General features: G+C 34.1%; 1 protein-coding gene across 1 annotated transcript; it reads left to right on the forward strand.

Moving 5' to 3' along the window:
* The first annotated feature begins 243 nt into the window (after nucleotides 1-243).
* On the forward strand, nucleotides 244-1,871 carry LOC122197885 (uncharacterized). The gene is made up of 2 exons (XM_052771772.1): nucleotides 244-313; nucleotides 1,236-1,871. Exons 1-2 carry the CDS (start codon nucleotides 281-283, stop codon nucleotides 1,869-1,871), a joined length of 669 nt encoding a protein of 222 aa, XP_052627732.1. The 5' UTR covers nucleotides 244-280.
* The last annotated feature ends 18,075 nt before the right edge of the window (nucleotides 1,872-19,946 follow it).

Raw genomic sequence — 19,946 nt, forward strand, 5'->3', positions numbered from 1 at the left:
CTTTTTAAATGAGAAAATGACAAAAATAACCATTTACACTAATTACATTACAAAAATAGCCAAAAAAAAATCGAAATTACAAAATTAGCCCACAATTTCGCAGATGGAGATGCCCCATCTGCGAAATCAGCATCTCATCTGCGAAATCGTTGTGCCATCTGCGAAATACCTTCTCTTTCACTATATAAACGTTTTTTTTCTCCATTTTTCACCCTTCTCTACACAAAAACTCTCTCTATCTTTGGGCTTCTTTCGGAATTTTGGCTAGTTTTTGAAGAAAATGGAGGATTATGTCAACAATCCCGCAAATATGGTTAGATTTTAACTCTTTTAATGTTTAAACTTTTTTTTATTTTATCATTTATTGTATTATTTAGTGTTAAAAAAGGGTAATTTTGTTGTGTGTGATAGTTTTAATATTTCTTTAGTATACTTGAAGTTTAAATGCTATTTTGTTAGTGTTTGTTTAAATGTACAAGTAGAGACTACGTAGATAATGTTTACAATTTGTTATTTTTGTTGTTTGTTTAGTTGTTGTATAACCTGAAAACTTGTATATTCTTATCGTATAATTGTTTATATAAAGTGAAAAATAGTTAAATTATAGTATGTGCAAAATAGTCGTTTATATATATATATATATATATATATATATATATATATATATATATATATATATATATATATATATATATTTGTCGTATAAGTATAACGTTTGTATAAGTTGAAAATTTGTCGTATATATATTGTTAGAAATTGTTTGTGTTTGTCGTATAAGTTGAAAATTTGTATAAAGTTGTCGTATAACTTGCAAAATTGTTAATTTAGTTGTCGTTTTATTTGAAAAATTGTTTGTTTATATGGTTATAAAATGTTAGTTTATATAATTAGAAAGATAAAAATTGTTTATATATTTGTCGTTTAAATTGAAAATTTGTTTAAGTTGAAAATTTGTCGTTTATATATTTGTCGTTTAAGTTGAAAATTTTTTTAATAAAATGTTTATATAATTATGTATGATATTGTTTTTTATCATAAATATATTTGTTATATAACTTGGAAAATTGTTTATATATGTGTATGTTATTGTTTTTTATCGGAAATATATAAATTATTAATTAAGAAATTGTATTTGCATTACTAATTGTTTATGTACTTATTGCAGTTCGTAATCATATATTTTAAAAACAAAATATTTTTTAGTTCTCTAATTTGTTTTTGTGTTTTTTTTGCAGCATGATTTTAGTTTTATCAATATGAAAGCCTTTGTGAACTTAAAAGGCTCGGGCGGTAACATATGGGAAGTATTTGAAGTTTTAGATGATGCCAGACGTGCCATTTTCAGAGATACCGTATTTGGTTATTTGATTGATGTCCCTCATTTACAAGGGGACGCATTGTTGTTCCATAAAATGTTCCTTCATCAGATCCGGCCGGACCCTGTTTTATCTCCAGATGGAATAAAACGATTATATTTTCGAGTAGGCAATACGAAAATGGTTTATAAGCCGGAAGAGTTTTGTTTGATAATCGGCTTAAATTTTGGGGAGTATCCAAAAAACATTGGGAGAAAAGGATCAGAAAAATTATTAAGCAGTAAAAAAAGATGTTTATTGCGTGAACGGCTATTTCCGGACCATACCAATAGTTTGGTGAAAATCGGCGACCTGAAACGTTTAATTTTAAATCGAACATTCCTAGAACTTGACGACGTTGATGCAGTTAGAGTATATTTAATATACATTTTGTGTGAAGGTTTTTTGGGAAAAGAAGTTAATGATCGAGTGCCACAAGATTGGTTATTTTTGGCTGAGAATTTGGATCTCTGGAACAGGTATATTTTGTTTACGTTAAAAGTTTTATTTTATTAAAGTTATAATTTATATAAAAACCAATTTTGTTTTTTTGTTTTGTTAGTTTCGCTTGGGGTAGCTATCTTTGGGATTTTACTTATGTTGACCTTGAGGATACATGGAACAAAATATATAATTATTTATCATTTTCTGAGCGTCGTCAAACTTTAAAGTACTCCGTCTCAAGATTTACGGCTCCAATAAGGGTATAAAAATTTTCTTATATTTAAATTGTTTTATTGTTATGTTTTTTATTTTAATTTTAACTTTTATTACTGTAATTGTAAAAAATTGTAGATATAGCTATATGAGATGATTCCGGCTGTTCGTGCATGTGGATTTGTATTGAGAAAAAATAAAGATTTGCCTCGGATGAAACGATGGAGTGGAACAAAAAAATTGAAATGGGTTGACGTGAACAAGATTTGGTCAAAGATACAGGTTTATCAATTTTTCGTTTATTATTAATAAACTTGATTATTATACTTTTATATGCATTTTTAATATGTTTAATTTTTTAGGAGGGGTAACCACCAAGACAAAACATATTACCGGGTGATGGTGAGATGGCATCTTGTTATTATATGTCATTTCAAGAGTATGTATATGGTGAAAGGAAAGCAGTTCCATCCCCAGTACGGAACCATTTTAGGAGACAAGACGAATCTCCGTCTAGTATGTCGTCCAGTGGTCGCTCTCATGGTAGAGGTAGGGGCAGTGGGAAACACAACCAAGACGAGGTGTTGAAATGGCTACATGCACTGGAGCAGCATGTGTTTATGAACCGACAACCTACAGAGGTTTTTGTTGAAGAAGTGAATACTGAACAATTTTGGAACGACATTACTTTTGATGATCCGATAGTGTCACAAAGAAAATATGATGAACAGGTTAGTTACACGCTACATTATTTTTTAAATTTTATTAACATATATGAATACCTGTGTTCATATTTTATATTTGAAAATATAGGTTGTGCAAGATGAAGTGATGAATAAAAACAATACAACTGAAAATGTTTTTGGTGATATTCAAGACGACAAGGTTGTTATAGATATTACCTTTACGATTTTAATAATTACTTTTTAATGTGTCTTTCGTTATTAAGTAAAAAGTTCTATTTTTAATGTAGGTGTTGGAGGAGAGGAATGACTATGCGGGGAATAAATTTGATGATGATGTGTTTGATGTAAATGATTATAGTGAAGTTAAAGAGGTTCTTATACTTACATTAATTTATATTTTTTTTAGTAGATTGAATCATTTATTTAATTAGATATTATTACTTATTAAATTATGTGTATTTCGTTATTAAGTATAAAGTTTTATTTTTAATGTAGGAGTCGGAGGAGAGGAATGACAATGCGGGGAACAAATTTGATGATGATGTGTTTGACGTAAATGATTATAATGAAGCTAAAGAGGTTCTTATACTTACATTAATTTATATTTTGTTTTTAGTATATTGAAACATTTTTTTAATTAGAGATTATTGCTTATTAAATTAGGTGCCGGACGAAGATGAAATAATAATTACGAGAATTGTAGATGATTTTGATGAGTATGATGGCAACGAAGTTACACCCGATAAACCGAGGACTCGAAAACCATCACAATATTTGTGCCCTCCTTACACCGAAGTATTCGTTTTATTTATAAACTCATGATTTTATGTTTATGTGAATTATCTGTAAGATGGAGATTTAAACATTTGAATGTTGTTTTTAGTTGCACACGACACCGAAGCAAAAAAGAAGAGCAAAAAAGAAGGTTGATATCAAATCAACAAGCCCCGTTCCTCCTCCAGTTTTTGGTGTTGCTCACGACTTCTCCATGTTGTGCCTGCAACCTTATGTAGCAGGCGGTGAGGTTGTTATCCAAAATTATTTATTTCATTCATATGATGTCCAGCATCGTTTGTTTAATTTCGTGTTAGATAGAGATTTTTGGAGCTCATTGTTTGGGCATACACACGACGGATGGTTGGAGTCATCGGTAAATTAATTGTTAATTTATTATTTTAAAAGTTAATTGTTTTTAGTCAATAACAAAAGTATCATGTGTGCAGCATATAACCATTTGGTACCGACTATTGATGGAGAGACAGTTTGAGGGCGACCGACATACAATAATGCCTCCAAATTTTTTTGTTTCTCATGCTTTGGAAGAAGGGCAGGACTGGAGGGTGTTTATGGCTGGTATTGCTACGTACCCAACTTCATGGTTGCTTGGTGGGATGTTGATACGGTAAACTTAATTGTTTATATTAAAAATAATATTGTTATTTTTGTTATGTTTTTGTATTGTGATGTAAAGAAACATAATTTTATTTTCTGATCCTTATACAGGTCTTATTGCCGATTCATTCATCCCCTAATCATTGGCTATTTGGGGAACTACGATTAGCGTCAATGGAAGTGCATATTTATGACACTCTTGGTAGAAGGGCTTATGAAAAATTCAAATCTGAAGGAATCTTTTCCAAATTTGAACGTCGGGTGGCAAATTATTTGGACAAGATTAATTATTGGGCCCGGAGGAACATCCCAAGGATTCCATTGAATATGCAATTCATTTATGAAGAAAATGTTCCCCAACAAAGTAGTCATTTGGGAGATTGCGGTGTTTTTGTTTGTATGTTTATGGAGCAATTCGTTTCAGGTCAACCTATACGTGTTCTTATTGACCCAAAGAACGCAGCTTTAGAGTTCCGTCAACGGATGGCAAAAAAATTTTGGGGGTCTAGTCTTGGTCCTATGTAGTTGGATTATATAATTGTATATCTAAATTAATGTTGGATTTGATTATTAGTTTATTTTTACAGTTTCGTCAACGGATGGCAAAAAATTTAACGTTACGACAATTACAACAAATTAATGACCTACTAATAACTTATCAATACATACAACATAAGAACGACTACAACATTTGTTTTAACGTTACAAGTACACTGTTCTAAACGTAAGTACAAATACAACAATTTATTGACCTAACAACTTCAAAACCATAAAAACAATATTAAAAAGCTTACAATTTGTAAACAAGAACTGCCAAGAACAACACCCAACTACAAACCAACGCTATCTTTAACTTCTTATTTTCTGATTGAAAGAGCTTATTAGAGTTAGCTACTTTAGCTATTACCATAGATGATTGGTCCTTCTCTTCATCAACCCAATTGATAAACCCGCATTTTGGTCCCTGTTAAATTTAACATTGACAGTAAGAAAATAAATTTTTGTCATGTAAACACGAGGGTTTAAATTTGAATGACGTTAACAACATGATACCAAATATGGGCAAGCGTAAAACAATCTTCCTGGGTTTTTAGCTGTTCCCAAAATCCTAACGATACGTTCTCCTCCGCAATTGCAGTATGCCATTAGCCTTGTTTTTCTTTTAAATAGGAGTTACTTTCTCAGTTAAATTTTTCATACTGAGTGACACCCATTTATAGAAGAAATCATATTACAGACAATTCTTTTTGACTATGAAATGAACTGGTTTGACTATGAATTCAAAAAGTTGAACTATGAAATCCAGACAAGTACATTCTGTAGTATTGTCATGTCGGTCAGTGAAATTTGACTATGAAATGAACTGGTTTGACTATGAATTCAAAAAGTTGAACTACGAAATCCAGACAAGTACATTCTGAAGTATTGTCATGTCGGTCAGTGAAATTTGACTATGAAATGAACTGGTTTGACTATGAATTCAAAAAGTTGAACTACGAAATCTAGACAAGTACATTCTGTAGTATTGTCATGTCGGTCAATGAAATTTGACTATGAAATTAACTGGTTTGACTATGAATTTAAAAGGTTAAACTATGAATTTTGAACAGTAGAGATACAATATTTTCTATTTATAATTGCATTTGTTTGATATTGCATTTGTGTGATGATTGTAGAGCACTTTCATCGGTTTTGAAAATGAGTACTTACAGCAAAAGAAGCTTTTCTCAACTACCAATTTTCTTGCATAACCTTCAAAGAACAAATCCTAATACCTTCACAGCCATTAAGAAAACCGATACCAACCGCTTTCAATTCTGTTTTGTGGCTTTAGGTTGCGTGGTATAACATACTTCTTTTATTGAGTTATATAATATTTCATGGTAATGTATCTCGATTAGTTTTTACTTATCACTAATATGTGTTCGTTTTCATGTAGATTCGTACCTTCCTTAGGTGCATGATACCGCTGATATATGTGGGTTATTTACCCCTTCTTGGGAGCTATCTGACAACAATGTACTTCGTAGTGGCTTTAGATGGAAATCATGAACCGCTACTCTTAGCAATTGGTTTGGGAACCTTAGATTGTGAAGAATCATGGAGATGGTTCATGATGAGGTTAAAAGATTGTTTAGGTGAGGACATAGAGGTTGGTTTCATAAGCAACCTGTGTGATAAAATAGACTTCGGTGTTCAAAGTGCCTACCCGGATTCCTATCATGGATATTGTCCTAAAGATATAGCTCGAAAGATACGTGAGTCTGTCGGACATAACAATACGGAAGTCGAATCGTTGTTTTGGAAGTCATGCAATGCATATAGCGTTGATGATTTTTACTTGTGTTTGGAAAGGTTGCAAAGTGCATGTAGGAAACCACCTTTCTGCACCTTGCTTAGGAGTCCAATTTACTGGCTTGACGATATACCGATTTCAAAATGGACACGAGCATTTTTCCCAAAAATACGTTACAATGTTAAATCGATTGACGTCCCTGAAATTTTGCAAATTATATCCACACGTGAGTTTCCTATAACAATGATAATTGAGTTAATCACCACGTCGATACAATCAAAGTATGGTGAACGGGCCGAAGTGGCGAGTAAGGGAGATTGTTATATTTAGTTTTTTTATTGTGCTACTATTTTTATTAAAATATCAAATTTTACAGGGAGGTTGTCTGGTGGGTTGACCCCTTACGTTGAGAGTAAGGTTCAAAAATGTCTCAACAAGTCTTATAATTGGAATGCAAGACGTTTGTATGGGGATACATTTGAATTCGATGACAATTTTGCCACCAGCAACGTACAACTTGAACGAAGGGTATGTAGTTATCGTATATGGCAAAAAAGCGGTATACCATGTGGCCACGCTATAGCATGTCTATGAACCCGTACATCTGAATCCATTCACAGAATGGTTGATTACAAGTTCACTAATTATGTGTATCGACTTGCATATGGATCTGAGTTGGTGAATACTATACCATCACATGTGCATTGGGAAATACCAAATGAAACGGTGGTCCTGTTACCTCCCTCAATGCAATAGTTATTCATGTAGCACCTTTATATTTTATGTAGTATTATGTATTAGTTTTTTATGTACCCCGTTTTTATTTTAGTGTCGTGTTACGTATTAGTTATCCATGTACCCTGTTTATATTTTATGTCGTATTACGTATTAGTTATTTATGTACCCCAATTATATTTTATGGCGTATTATGTATTAGTTATTTATTTTATGTCGTATTATGTATTGGCTATTGAGGAAACAACATACATTAAAAGAAATGGACGTTTATTAAATAGTAACGACTACACACATACAACAACAAGCAAATTAAATAACGAAAAACAATTAACTTAACCAATATGGATATTAAAAATAAGGGACATTCTTTAAAAGATTCCATGCATCTAAGTGGGTAAACTCGCTACCATCATATTCAAAACGGTATAGTTCCAAAGCCACCTGCCGTAGAATGTCTTCATCCGTATTTGCATGTTCGTTATCCAACTCGTTATAAATACGTTGAAATTGTTTCACCTTTATTTTCAAATCCAGAAACTTCGCTTTGACATCTCTTCTTCTTCGATATTGAGTACGCCTCATTAAATGGTGAAACAAATGACAGACACGAGACCAAAATGATCCAGCACGAACTTGTGGGGGACCCGGTGGAAAATCCTCCTCTACAGTTATAATTCAAGCTTGAACCAAAGCGACCTCCTCTGCATTCCTCCATATATGTGGTGAGTCCATAATTGCAAGGAGGGAAGTAATACGATACAATTACAACGGATATTAAAATCTATTTATAACGACTCCTTACTTTCCTAGTGCAATGGCTTGTCAATTCAAGCAGCAATGTATTGTGTTGTCATTCGACCGGGGATGACTTGTCAACTCGAACAGTGATCTGTTGTGTTATAAGTATAGTACACTGCATTCGTCAGTTAAATTTGACTATGAATTGCAGACATATTAGAAGATTGGACTGCGATTTTGTGTAGAAACTACTATAAATTGACCTTAAGTTACATAAATAGTTTATTAAATAAACCAATACAGCTGTTCAAATATTGTTTTTTAGATTCTACTCTCTTTGTTTCAATCAAAATGAGTTCTATATCATGGAGCAATGAAGACTTCTTGGTTCTTACACATGCTTATATTCATGTGTACGAGACAAGCAAGTTGAACGATCCAATGTTTTGGAGCCGTTTAACCAATATTTTCAATGCTGAAAACCGAATGGCTACAAGAAACGATCGTGACGAACTAGACATCTTAGCAAGATGGTATGAAATGAAAACCGAAGTTCTATTATTCAACGATCTTTATACCAAAATTGACGACACCCGTTTAAATGCTACTGAGGAGGTCATCTTGGAAGCTGCTAAAGAGGAATACAAGTCATTAAGTAACGGGTTGGAATTCCAGTTTGAATCCCCTTGGAATATTTTGAAATATATCCCGTTTGTTTAAAATCTATTTCAGTTTATTATGTGAGTACTAGGTTATTTTCATGTACTAGGTTATTTTCATGTATTTCGTATGTATTTCGTATGTATTTCGTTTGTTTAAAATCTATTTTAGTTTATTATGTGAGCAACTCGTATGATTAATTTGAATTAATAAATTCCCATTGCATTAGTTTTCACAATACATTAGAATACATTTCTAACAATGATTCCATGAACCACTACAAACATTACAACAATTACATGAAAAACAACGACATAATACGAACAAAGCATTAACGTAAAACACAAGTCCATGGGTTATTCTTAACAGAAATTAGAGCGGTCTACATGAAATACTGTTTATTTTTAACAACCTTCCAAACTTCCTCATATTCGAAGTCTCTGCCGTCATGCTCACAGATGTAAAAATCTGTAACAACTTCCAAGAACTCTTCTTCATCCCGATAACGAACATTGTTATGTTTCGCATAATTACATGCTCGATTGAACCATGTCACTTCTTCCTTTACATCCATCCACTTAGTAACAACATCTGATTTTTATCTTTTTTGTCCTTCTCCCATCTCATGGTTAAACAAAGATGTTATGCGAGTCCATTCATCACCAATTAGGCAATGCGGGGGAGCAAGTAACGATACACCATCCTTAACACTTAGCCAACAACATGTTAGAACTAACACCTCGTTTGTCGTCCATGGCCTTTCAGAATTGGAACCAGGTACTTCATTCGAAGAAATTGCTGCATTCGACGACATTTCTAATAACGGGAGTTCGTTTTGTTTAGGGGATTTGGGTGTTTGGTTTTTAGATCTTAAACATCTATTTATATAAATAAATCGACTATGAATTAAAACTTTGACTATGAAATGGTTACATTTGGACTACGATTTTCAGCTTTATGTAGTGATTTATCATGTCAAACTGTCATTTATGTCTTGTCACTTAAGGGTTCCACTACGATTTGCAGGTTACTACAGTGACTTGTCATTACTATCTAGTCATTTCAAAGTTGGACTTGTCATCACTGTCTAGTATGTATAAATAACACTTATAGATCAAGTTTATTACAATGTCGACTTTATTATGAGTTCCTCACACAAATTCGAAGTTTGCTCATGCAACGAAGTAGATTGTTACTACTGTGATTCAGTAGACCCTTCTTTTACACCCTCTTCGGCCAGGCCATATATGTCACATGAAAATTTTGAAGAATTGAAGAAGGCTGAAGAACAACAAGAAGAGGACAAAGAGTCATCCCGACTTCTCACTCAACTTGCTAATGATATTGCATCGGAATGCAAACAAGCTCAAGAATGGATAGACCTCAATAAAAACAAAATCAAAGAGCATAAAGATTGGATAAAAAAGAGTAAGAAGGCAATCAAAACGACTGAAAAACGACTTGCTGAGAAGGATGAGCAGTTGATACACATTATGGTAAAAAAGGATCTTTTGGAAGACAAAATGAGAATTAGGGATGACTATATAACAATGGAGAAAGAGAAGTACCCATTGCAGTTCCCCGAGTTTAAAAATTAGTTACAAAATTGTTGTAATATTATCATGATACAGATTAGGTTGCAAAAGGATCGTTTGTTGTTTTTTTTAAATAAAAAGTTGTAATTGTTAAAAAAATTCTAAAAACTATATTTTATAAAATAAATGCTTCATTAATTGTTATAATCAACAAACTAAACAAAAATACGAAAGCATAGCAATGTCTTGTAAGATTTAATAAAAATATTACAATACATAATAAGTTAACAACTCGTCATTAGTCTTCATTTCAAGGTTGTTTTATATCAAAATCAGTGTTATAGGTTTGTGAGCAACTCGCTGAACCACCAATATTAAATGCCATTTCTGCAGTAGAAATTATGTGACGTGCTCCGCTACCGGACACCCTTCCAGTAAAATTATTTCTCGTGTGTCCTATTTGACCACATGTAGAACACTCTTTTATAATTGGACCCTCGCCTTGGGATGGAATGCGGTCTGTGTTTCTTGGCCTGCCTGGCTGACATTTATCCATTATTGGTGGCTTAACAATCATCAAATCATCGGGGATCTCCCATTCGGATGGCTTTGGCAAAGGGTTTATTGATTCCTCATATGTTTTCCTCAGTGTTTCGGTAAAGTAAGCATTTAATGCATACCTCGAGCAGTCTTGGTAATTGTTCACTGTTAAACATCTTATGACATGACCACAAGGTATCCCATCAAGTTGCCAATGCCTACATGTACATGTCATATGTTTGAAATCAACAATCACATTTTGTGCCCCCTTTTTGACCTTGCATTTTGTATTTGAGATCATGCGAACATCCCATTTGGTAAAAGTTTTCTTGTTTTCTTTTACAATTTCATCCGCCCAAGGGGTAAGTATTGTTGTTGCTTCCGCTAAAAAAAGAGCCAAAATAAAGAAGTTAAGATCAATAACATCAAAATTAATAAAACATTAATATTAAAAATTTACTTAATACCTGCAAAGTTACATCTTTGAAACCACCATTGTTGCATTGTAGCACGAAAAAAATCGATCAACATAAGTATTGGCACCTTACGTGAGTGTCTAGATAATGCATTTATAAACTCCGCACTGTTGGACGACATAAGATTGTATCGGTTCCCTTTAAAATGTGCTCTTGACCAAGTTTCTGGATTTATACTTTTTAAGTACTCCCATACTGGTTGTTTTGTCTTTTTCATAACATCCAAGGCAACATCAAAAGCATCAACTATGTACGCCCTACACACCTCCCAAAAAATTCCTTTAACTGTCTTACTCTTGCCGAATCTAGATACTATGTTGAAATACAAATGGACACCACATATTCCATGATGAGCGTGAGGAAAAATGTTGGCAACGGATGTTGCTATAGATGGAGACCTATCAGATATAATTGTAAGCTCCTGCATATTTCCTATGCAATCACGTAGTTTTTGAAAAAACCATGTCCAAGAATCGGTACACTCATTTTTGCATATACCATATGCAACCGGTAATATTTGGTTTTGTCCGTCCTTAGTAACTGCAAGTAACATGGTACCTTTAAACTCGCCCTTTAGGTGAGCTCCATCTACTACTAGGGTCGGTTTACAAAAATTGACAAAAGCGCGTACCTACAATACATTGTATATCTATTCAAATACACCAAAATAAATATTAAAAAATTAATATAATATGATAATACTAACCGAGCAACCGAGTGCGACGTACAAAAACTCAAAGCGATCATCAGCATCTGTTTTAATATGTGTGACAGTACACGGATTATGTTTGGCCAAGTTGTGACAATACGCCAGAAGTTTGGTAAAAGAATCCTCTTTCGTACCCCTTAAGGACAACAATGCATATTGCTTCGCACGCCATGCCTGATGGTATGAGATATTGATATTCAATCGAGCATTCATATCATTAACAATTTCTTTTCCCCGATAAACTCTACTATAGTCTTCAGCCAAAACATCAGCAACATATTCACCCAAAACATATTTATTTGCTTGTCGATGATTAGGTTGCAACAATGTTGAAGAACATGTGTGTACATCAACAAATTTATTCACTTGGAAAAGTCCATCAGAATTTTTAATTCACTACTAGAATATAGGGCTTTAATGACGCGCAAAGCATGACACGCGGAGATTTACGACACGCAAAAGTGAGTACCCTAAAAATAATGTCATCTACGCAAAAATGTGAAGGATTTAGGATACGCATTTTTGTGTGACCTAAAATTAGCGTTAGAAAAATAAAAGAAAAAACGTGGAGGTCACCCATTAAAAATAAACGTGTCGTGCAGGCATGTCGCTTTATAATTCTTAAAATGAACGCGCGCTGACTATTTACTTATAAAAAAAATCGCAGGGGACTTAGGACTTTTTTAAATTTTACTTATAAAAAAAATCGCAGGGGATCTAGGGCTTTTAAATTCGTTGCATCTGCCTCACTTCCGCTCATCTCTGCTCACCTCTTCCCACCGACGACCTCCGCTCATCTCTGCTCACCTCTTTCCACCGACGACCTCCGCTCACCTTTTCCCGCCGGCAACCTTGAGCTCACCTCACCTCACCGAGACTGCGATGACTGCTCAAGTTTACAAGCCTTCGTTTAATATCCAACCATTTACAGATCCTCACGCTCATAATACTAAAATTTAGAGCTCGTTACATTCTGCCCATGTTGGACTTACAAGGAGATTAAGGGTTTTACAACTTCTCCCTATCGCCATCTATGAACTATTGAAGCCCTAGATAGGTACGATTTACCCTCTTGGTCCTTGCATTGCAATTGCATATTTATCGGTTCTAAAGGAATGTGAAATTCATTGTTTTCATGAAGGATTGGAAGTCAAACGGCTTGGTGGTCTCCATGTCACTGGAGCATCTTTACATGAGTCCCGAAGAATTGATATGATAATCAGGTAAGTGTAACTTAGTGTCAATATTGTGTTTTAAGGCTTTACATAAGTTTAACATATACTTTCAGATTTGTTAATCACATTTTAATTTATTTCTTGCTTTACAAAGCTTCGTGGTAGAGTAGGAGGGCAAGGAGATCATGTATCAACATGGTTCATGGTCATGTAAGTTCTATTTCATAGTCCTTCTTGGACCGGCTGGGTTCCCCATTTTAGGCCTTGTGTTTGCCTTTACATCATCTCTAACACACAGAACCCTTGCTAAGCTCTCAACAACCTTTAATGCCAAACCTCTAATGGCATTTTCTATAGGCTTCACACATTTCATCATATTGAGCCACCCAGAAAATGCCAAAGAAATACTTTCAAGTTCTGCTTTTGCTGATAGGCCAATGAAGGAGTTTGCTTATGAGCTGTTGTTCCACCGTGCCATGGGTTTTGCTCCATATGGTGATTACTGGAGGAACCTCAGGAGAATATCTGCCACCCATTTGTTTAGCCCCAAAAGGGTATCTAAGTTCGGCGTATTCAGAGAGAAGATAGGATTGAAATGGTGGATCAAGTTTCATCATCCATGGAACACGAAGGAATCGTTGAGGTGAAAAAGATCCTTCATTTTTCTTCCCTGAACAACGTCATGATGTCCGTATTCGGAAAATCCTATGATGACTTCCATGTTGGTGATGGATATGTGCTGGAGAAGCTATTCAGCGAAGGATATAAGCTTCTCGGAATCTTCAACTAGAGTGACCATTTCCTAGTTGTAAGCTGGTATGACTTCCAAGGGGTGAGGAAGAGGTGCAGAGATTTGGTGTCCAAGGTTAATGTTTTTGTTGACAAGATAATTATAGAACATAGAGAGAACCGATCAGACAATATAAGAGAAGAAGCCGAAGTTTCTGGCGACTTTGTTGATGTTTTTCCCGCCTATTTGACTGGTAATCTGAGCCTAAGTAGAATCATGAAACATTCTCACAGAAGCTTTATCAGACATTCAAATCTCATCAACGGTTTTTCAAACCAAAACTGTGTTGCATTGGTTTCACCATTTCTCATTATGAAGGAGAGGTAATCTGAATATCAAAGCCTCTTATTTCTAATTATATGTGTTTTCTGTTTGTATTCAGGTTCAATATCAATCTGAGCAATTTCTGGACAAGCACAAAGATTATCTTGTTCCGGAACATCAAGATCTGTTGACTTCTTCCAAGTGCTTTTTTATATCAGGCTTTTTCCTTCCATTGGCCGAGTAGACAACCAAATTATCAAACAAATCTTCTAATTTCTCATCGACTGGTTCTCGCTTCAAGGTAGGGTTTTTTTGTTAAAAAATTCCTTAATGTCATGTTATGTTGGTCATAAGTTGATATGATCTTTTTGTTAATGCATGCAGTTACAACTTCAGCAGTTGATCGAAACTTTGAACTGCACAGAACCCCACTCCATCAGATGTGTGAATCCAAATAATTTTCTTAAGCCTGGCATCTTTGAGAATGTCAACATTATGCAACAATTACGTTGTGGGGTGAGCACTGATGAGATTTGAAATATATATATATATATATATATATATATATATATATATATATATATATTAACCTTTAATAGTAAATTCATTAAACATGTAATAAATTTTCTTTTCTTATTGCTAAGGGGGTTCTAGAAGCAATTCGCATCAGCTGTGCTGGCTATCCTACTCGCAAGAGTTTTTCTGATTTTGTTACAAGATTTAACATTCTTGCTCCCGAGGTTAAAAGTGACAAGTAAGTAAAGACATATTAACACAACTCCTCGCTTAAAAACTAATCAATGATCTCATTATCAATGTGTGTGTAACTTGAATTAGTTCTTTATAGTTATGATCTGAAGGTTGCCTGCAAAAAGATCCTGCCCAAATAAGGGCTTCATGGATATCAGGTGCCAAAAGTTCTTTTTTCCTCTGAATGCGAGATTTCTTTTTTGTGGTTAACTTTTAGCATTTAGTCAACATTTCTATCCACCAAGTGAAATGTCAACATTACGTGTTTACCCTTTTGCAGATTCCTGTGAACAGAGTCAAAACATATTCCTTTCAGCTTTTCATTTTCGGATCAACTCAAGATATAAGGTGGTGTATCTCTTGAAATTGATTTGCTATTTTTCTTTTGTGAAAATCTTTTATTAATAAAAAAGGTAACTTTATAGAGTTTTAGCCCTCCATTTACATCCATTGAGTTAGATGATAGTGACTCAGGACGTGAAGTATGCACAATCACTACTCTTACAGTAAGTGTTGAGCCTAAAAGTTGGCAAAGTGCAATTAAAGTGGCTGCACAAGAGGTTTGTAGTTGTACTTTTCAATAACAACAATAATAATGATGACAATTAAAATTATAGTAACATACATGTTTATCTTTTTTTGGATTTGTTTTCAGGTTCGAAGGCTTAAGGAATAAAGAGTTTGGTGTTACAAAATGAGAATTAGCACGTTATCTTGATGCACTATTAAAAGATAGTGAACAATTACGTTGCAGGTTTGATTGTGTTTTCCTTATTCTTTCTTTAGTTTTTTTTTTTTTTTTACAAAAAGTGAAATAATAATAGTTAATAAATAGAAATTAAAAGTTAAATACTTTTTATATAATGCGTATATGGCAGGGACCTACTGTAAGTCTTATTTCAACAAAATTGACGGGAAGGTAAAAGCTGATTTTTATGCCATTGTCAAATTGTTTTCTTCATGGCACATGTTGCTACTACTCAGTTTCCTGGAGGGCGTCAATCAGGTTATAACTAATTATCTTTTTAAAAAATTGGTATCAAACACATATACATATCAATCCAATAATTCACATATGTTTGTATAATACTCGAATTTTTTCAGGATCCTCTGGTGATGCCATATACAAAGAATTGTGGCATGCCTGTGCTGGCCCCCTTGTCAATGTCCCTCAAGGCCACATGGAACAGGTTTGTTATTCAATTTTCTTTCAAGACTTCATTTTCTACCTTTCATGTGAATCTTTTCTTTTTAATCCAAGACCACATGCAATGACACATAATTTTGGTTATTCTTACAGCTTGAGGCTTCCATGCATCAAGGATTAGACCAGTAACTCCCATCATTTAACTTACCAGCCAGATTACCATGTAAAGTGATGAATGTTCACCTTCGGGTAAGTTAGTGAGGGTAGTTTAGTCTTTTCAGAGACTAATACTCATAATCTATTTGGGTATTTAAGTAATTTAGTTATGGATTCATTTTTTTCAGGCTGAACCAGAAACAAATGAAGTTTATGCACAAATAGCACTCGTGCCTGACACAAATGTTTGTATATGGCGTGTAAATTGGTTCAGGTTGAACACAAAGCACAACTACAGCATCAACCAATAATAATGACTTAGGGGTTGATTCTTTTTTACTTAACTTGGACATAATAATAACTTAGGGGTTGATTCTTTTTGACTTAGTGGTCTTAATGAGTTAATCACTTAATCTGAACAAACTATACATGGCATGGCTGTTCCTTTTTGACTTAATGTGGACAAAATGACTTAATGGGTTATACCAAGAGCCTGTCTTAATCTACTTCCCAATGATTCTACTTTTTTTTCTATGATAACACTCATCTTTTTGGACATGCTTGATGTCTACAAGTATGTTTAGTTTCAAATTCCAATGCCTTTTTTGTAAGACTTCAGCCACATCTAATTTATTTCTCTTTAAGCAGAAAGTAACTAAAGAAACAAACATCTATCTCATTCGATTATAGTTTTTTTTCTTATATCGTAGGAGATTCGATATTAAGTGGACTGCACCAAAATCCATGGTATACATTGGCATGTTATTCAGCTGGTTTGCATGGCTCTCCCAAGACCTGGTAGGAGATCATGAGCTTCACAACTTAAATTTCCTCCACATTGGCTCTCCCAAGACCTGGTATGCAGTCCCTAGGGATTATGCATTCACATTTGAGGAAGTAATTCGTTCAAAGGCTTATGGTGGAGGTGTAGATCGGTTAGGTATGTAAAATGCTTACTCTTGATTATATCATTGCAATGCATATAAAAATATCTGCTATAATATATGCATCTCTCACCCTCTTAAACCACTTCTAAGACAAAAAACGAACTTATATAATGACTATTTGTCAACATGGAATGTCTAGGGCTTCAAATTACTTCTTTAGCAATACATAAAGCTCCTGCTATTTTTGTTTAACAGCCTCTCTAACACTCTTGGGCGAAAAGACTACCCTTCTATCACCCGAAACTGTTGTTGCATCTGGCATTCCATGTTGATAGTGTGTTATTTCTTTGTTCAAAATCCATGCTTATATGCCTTGCACTTCACATTGTCAACTGCCTTTGGAAAATCTCAAACTAATTGGGTAAAACATGTTGAGATTTGGGACATTCTACTGAAAATTTCTTCTGTTTCATGATTGCAGGTTAGTACAGAACCCTGGTGAATTTGTAATAACCTTTCCAAGGGCTTACCACATAGGATTCAACCATAGTGATGTTTTGCAGAGATATATATATATATATATATATATATATATATATATATATATATATATATATATATATATATATATATATTGTGGTTGGATATATTTATATTTTTATAGACTCTATTATCAAACCATTGTCTTTAAAGGTTTCAATCGTGGGGAAGCTGCTAATTTTGGAACCCCAAAGTGGCTTTCAGTAGCTAAAGAGGCTGCAGTGCACAGAGCTGCCATGAAGTTTCTTTCTATGCTTTCACAACAACAGCTGCTTTACTTACTGACCATATCATTTATTCCAAGGTGAGCTAGAAATCTTTCTAAGTCTTTTGACATATGAAGCTAGAAATAGTTATTCCAAATATATCACAAGGGGTAAATTGGTAATATTGTTTAAATGTATTTTAATGGCAGGGTGCCTAGGTCCTTGTTACCAGGGATAAGAAGCTCTCGTTTAAAAGATCGTTAGAAAGAAGAACGTGAGCTTTTGGTGAAGAAGGAATTCAGTTCTTCACCATTCCGTTAAAGAGGTACTTCATACAAGTTTACATGATACTCTTCAATAAATATAGTTACTTTCTACTACTTTGTGACTTTTTTTCCCCTGATACTTGAAATAACAGGGCAAGGAGAGCATTCTAAACATTCTGGAAACTTTAAAAGAAGAGGGATATGGGTACACAGAAGATTTTGGAAGTTTTAGTCATGTTTCTCGTAGATGACTTGGTCGTTCACTTTGCAAAAATGCCTCCATCACTTGGTATGTGTTCTTATCTTCTCTCTAGTCTTTACTTACACTGATTTTACTCAAGGTGGTATATTTCTATCTGTGCTTGTGCTTAACATAACAAGTGCTATTGGCTACTTGTTGTGCCTTTGAAGGGGTATGATTCTCATCACATCACTGAAGAACATCTAGGTGGCAAAATAATATCACGTTATGTTCTTCTTTGTGCCTTTGAAACTGCAAGAGATACTGGAGCCCTTAGAGAACCTAAGGACAAAATGGAGAAGTGAGTTGAAGAGCTGACATGGAGATTAGACTTTGAAAAGCATTTGAGGGTATATTTTTTTATATTTCTTGTATCTAATTAGTTTGTAAATTTTTGTTACAACTATTGATTTGTTTTATCTTTCCATGGAACTATTATTTGTATGACATTAAATTTTATGCAATGGATTGTATTTTTTGTATATGATATTTTATTTTATATTATAAGACATTAAATACAAATTTAATTTGAAAATTAGTAAATCTATAAATAATATTTTTTTAAAACATTAAAATTTATGATACGCAAAAATGTGTGTCATCTTCATTGATGACATGGCCTTTCTTGACAGGGGCTTTCTTGATACGCATTGCATGTCATTAACACGCGCGTCGTAAGGTTACGACATGAGAATGCGTGTCATCTTCCTTTATGACAGAGCCTTTATTGATACGCATTGCATGTCGTAAACATGCGTCGTAATTGCGCGTCATAAATGCGCGTCGTAAATGCGCGTCGTCTTTAGATGACGCGCAAAAGCGCGTCGTCTCTCTTTATGACAGGGCCTTCCTTGACGCGCATTTGCGCGTCGTCTGAGCCTTTTACGACGCACAATGAGCGTCGTAAAAGGCTGATTTTCTAGTAGTGATTGCTTTTGCTCTTAGTAACCAAGAACAATTTTTCGAAACACACACAACTTCATACCTTGATTTGGTGGATCTACTTGTCCTCGTCTGGAAACCTTCTCGAAGACATTTTTTTACCAATACACCGCTTTAAAAGTTCTTTGTTCTTAAATATACTCTCACATTGAATCTTTTGAAGATTCATGTCTACCATCTGTGTTGGGATATCTTCATTAATATCAACTAGGCATGCTGGTACAGGGGGCATACCGTGAAAAAGGTTATCGGGAGACTTAGCTTTAACTTCATCACCCAACTCATCTCTATCAGAATTGCTTTGTAGCTCGGTTATATCTAAACATACATCACCAACATCAACATAATGCCCGTAAACATGATTTTTTTCATTTTTCTGACTTGAAATTTTTTTCTTTTTAGTTTTATCTACCACACGCCTATTCATAACTTTAACTTCTTGTTCGGCAACATCATCACAACGACCACCCACATGATTAAGATATGTACCAACATCATCATCACCTATAGACTTGTAATTCTCAGGATCCACATAGTGAATAGGTGAATAACTAACATTAACATTTTCAGCAACAATGTGAAACTGAGGTACACTAGGAGTATTGAAAGTACCTATCGGATCGTTGCTCCCTTTATAACTGCATAAATTACCAACAAGCTGGTTTCCAATTTCACCACCCCCATTAACCTCCTCAACTTCATCAATCACCACAAACACTTTCACAGCCCTTCCTCCACTACATTTGATTACGTTTATCAACATTCTAACATCCATGTCTTCAACTATAGCTATATAATAA

The sequence above is a fragment of the Lactuca sativa genome, chromosome 5 (assembly GCF_002870075.4).
Source record: "Lactuca sativa cultivar Salinas chromosome 5, Lsat_Salinas_v11, whole genome shotgun sequence".
NCBI classification, from domain to species: domain Eukaryota; kingdom Viridiplantae; phylum Streptophyta; class Magnoliopsida; order Asterales; family Asteraceae; genus Lactuca; species Lactuca sativa.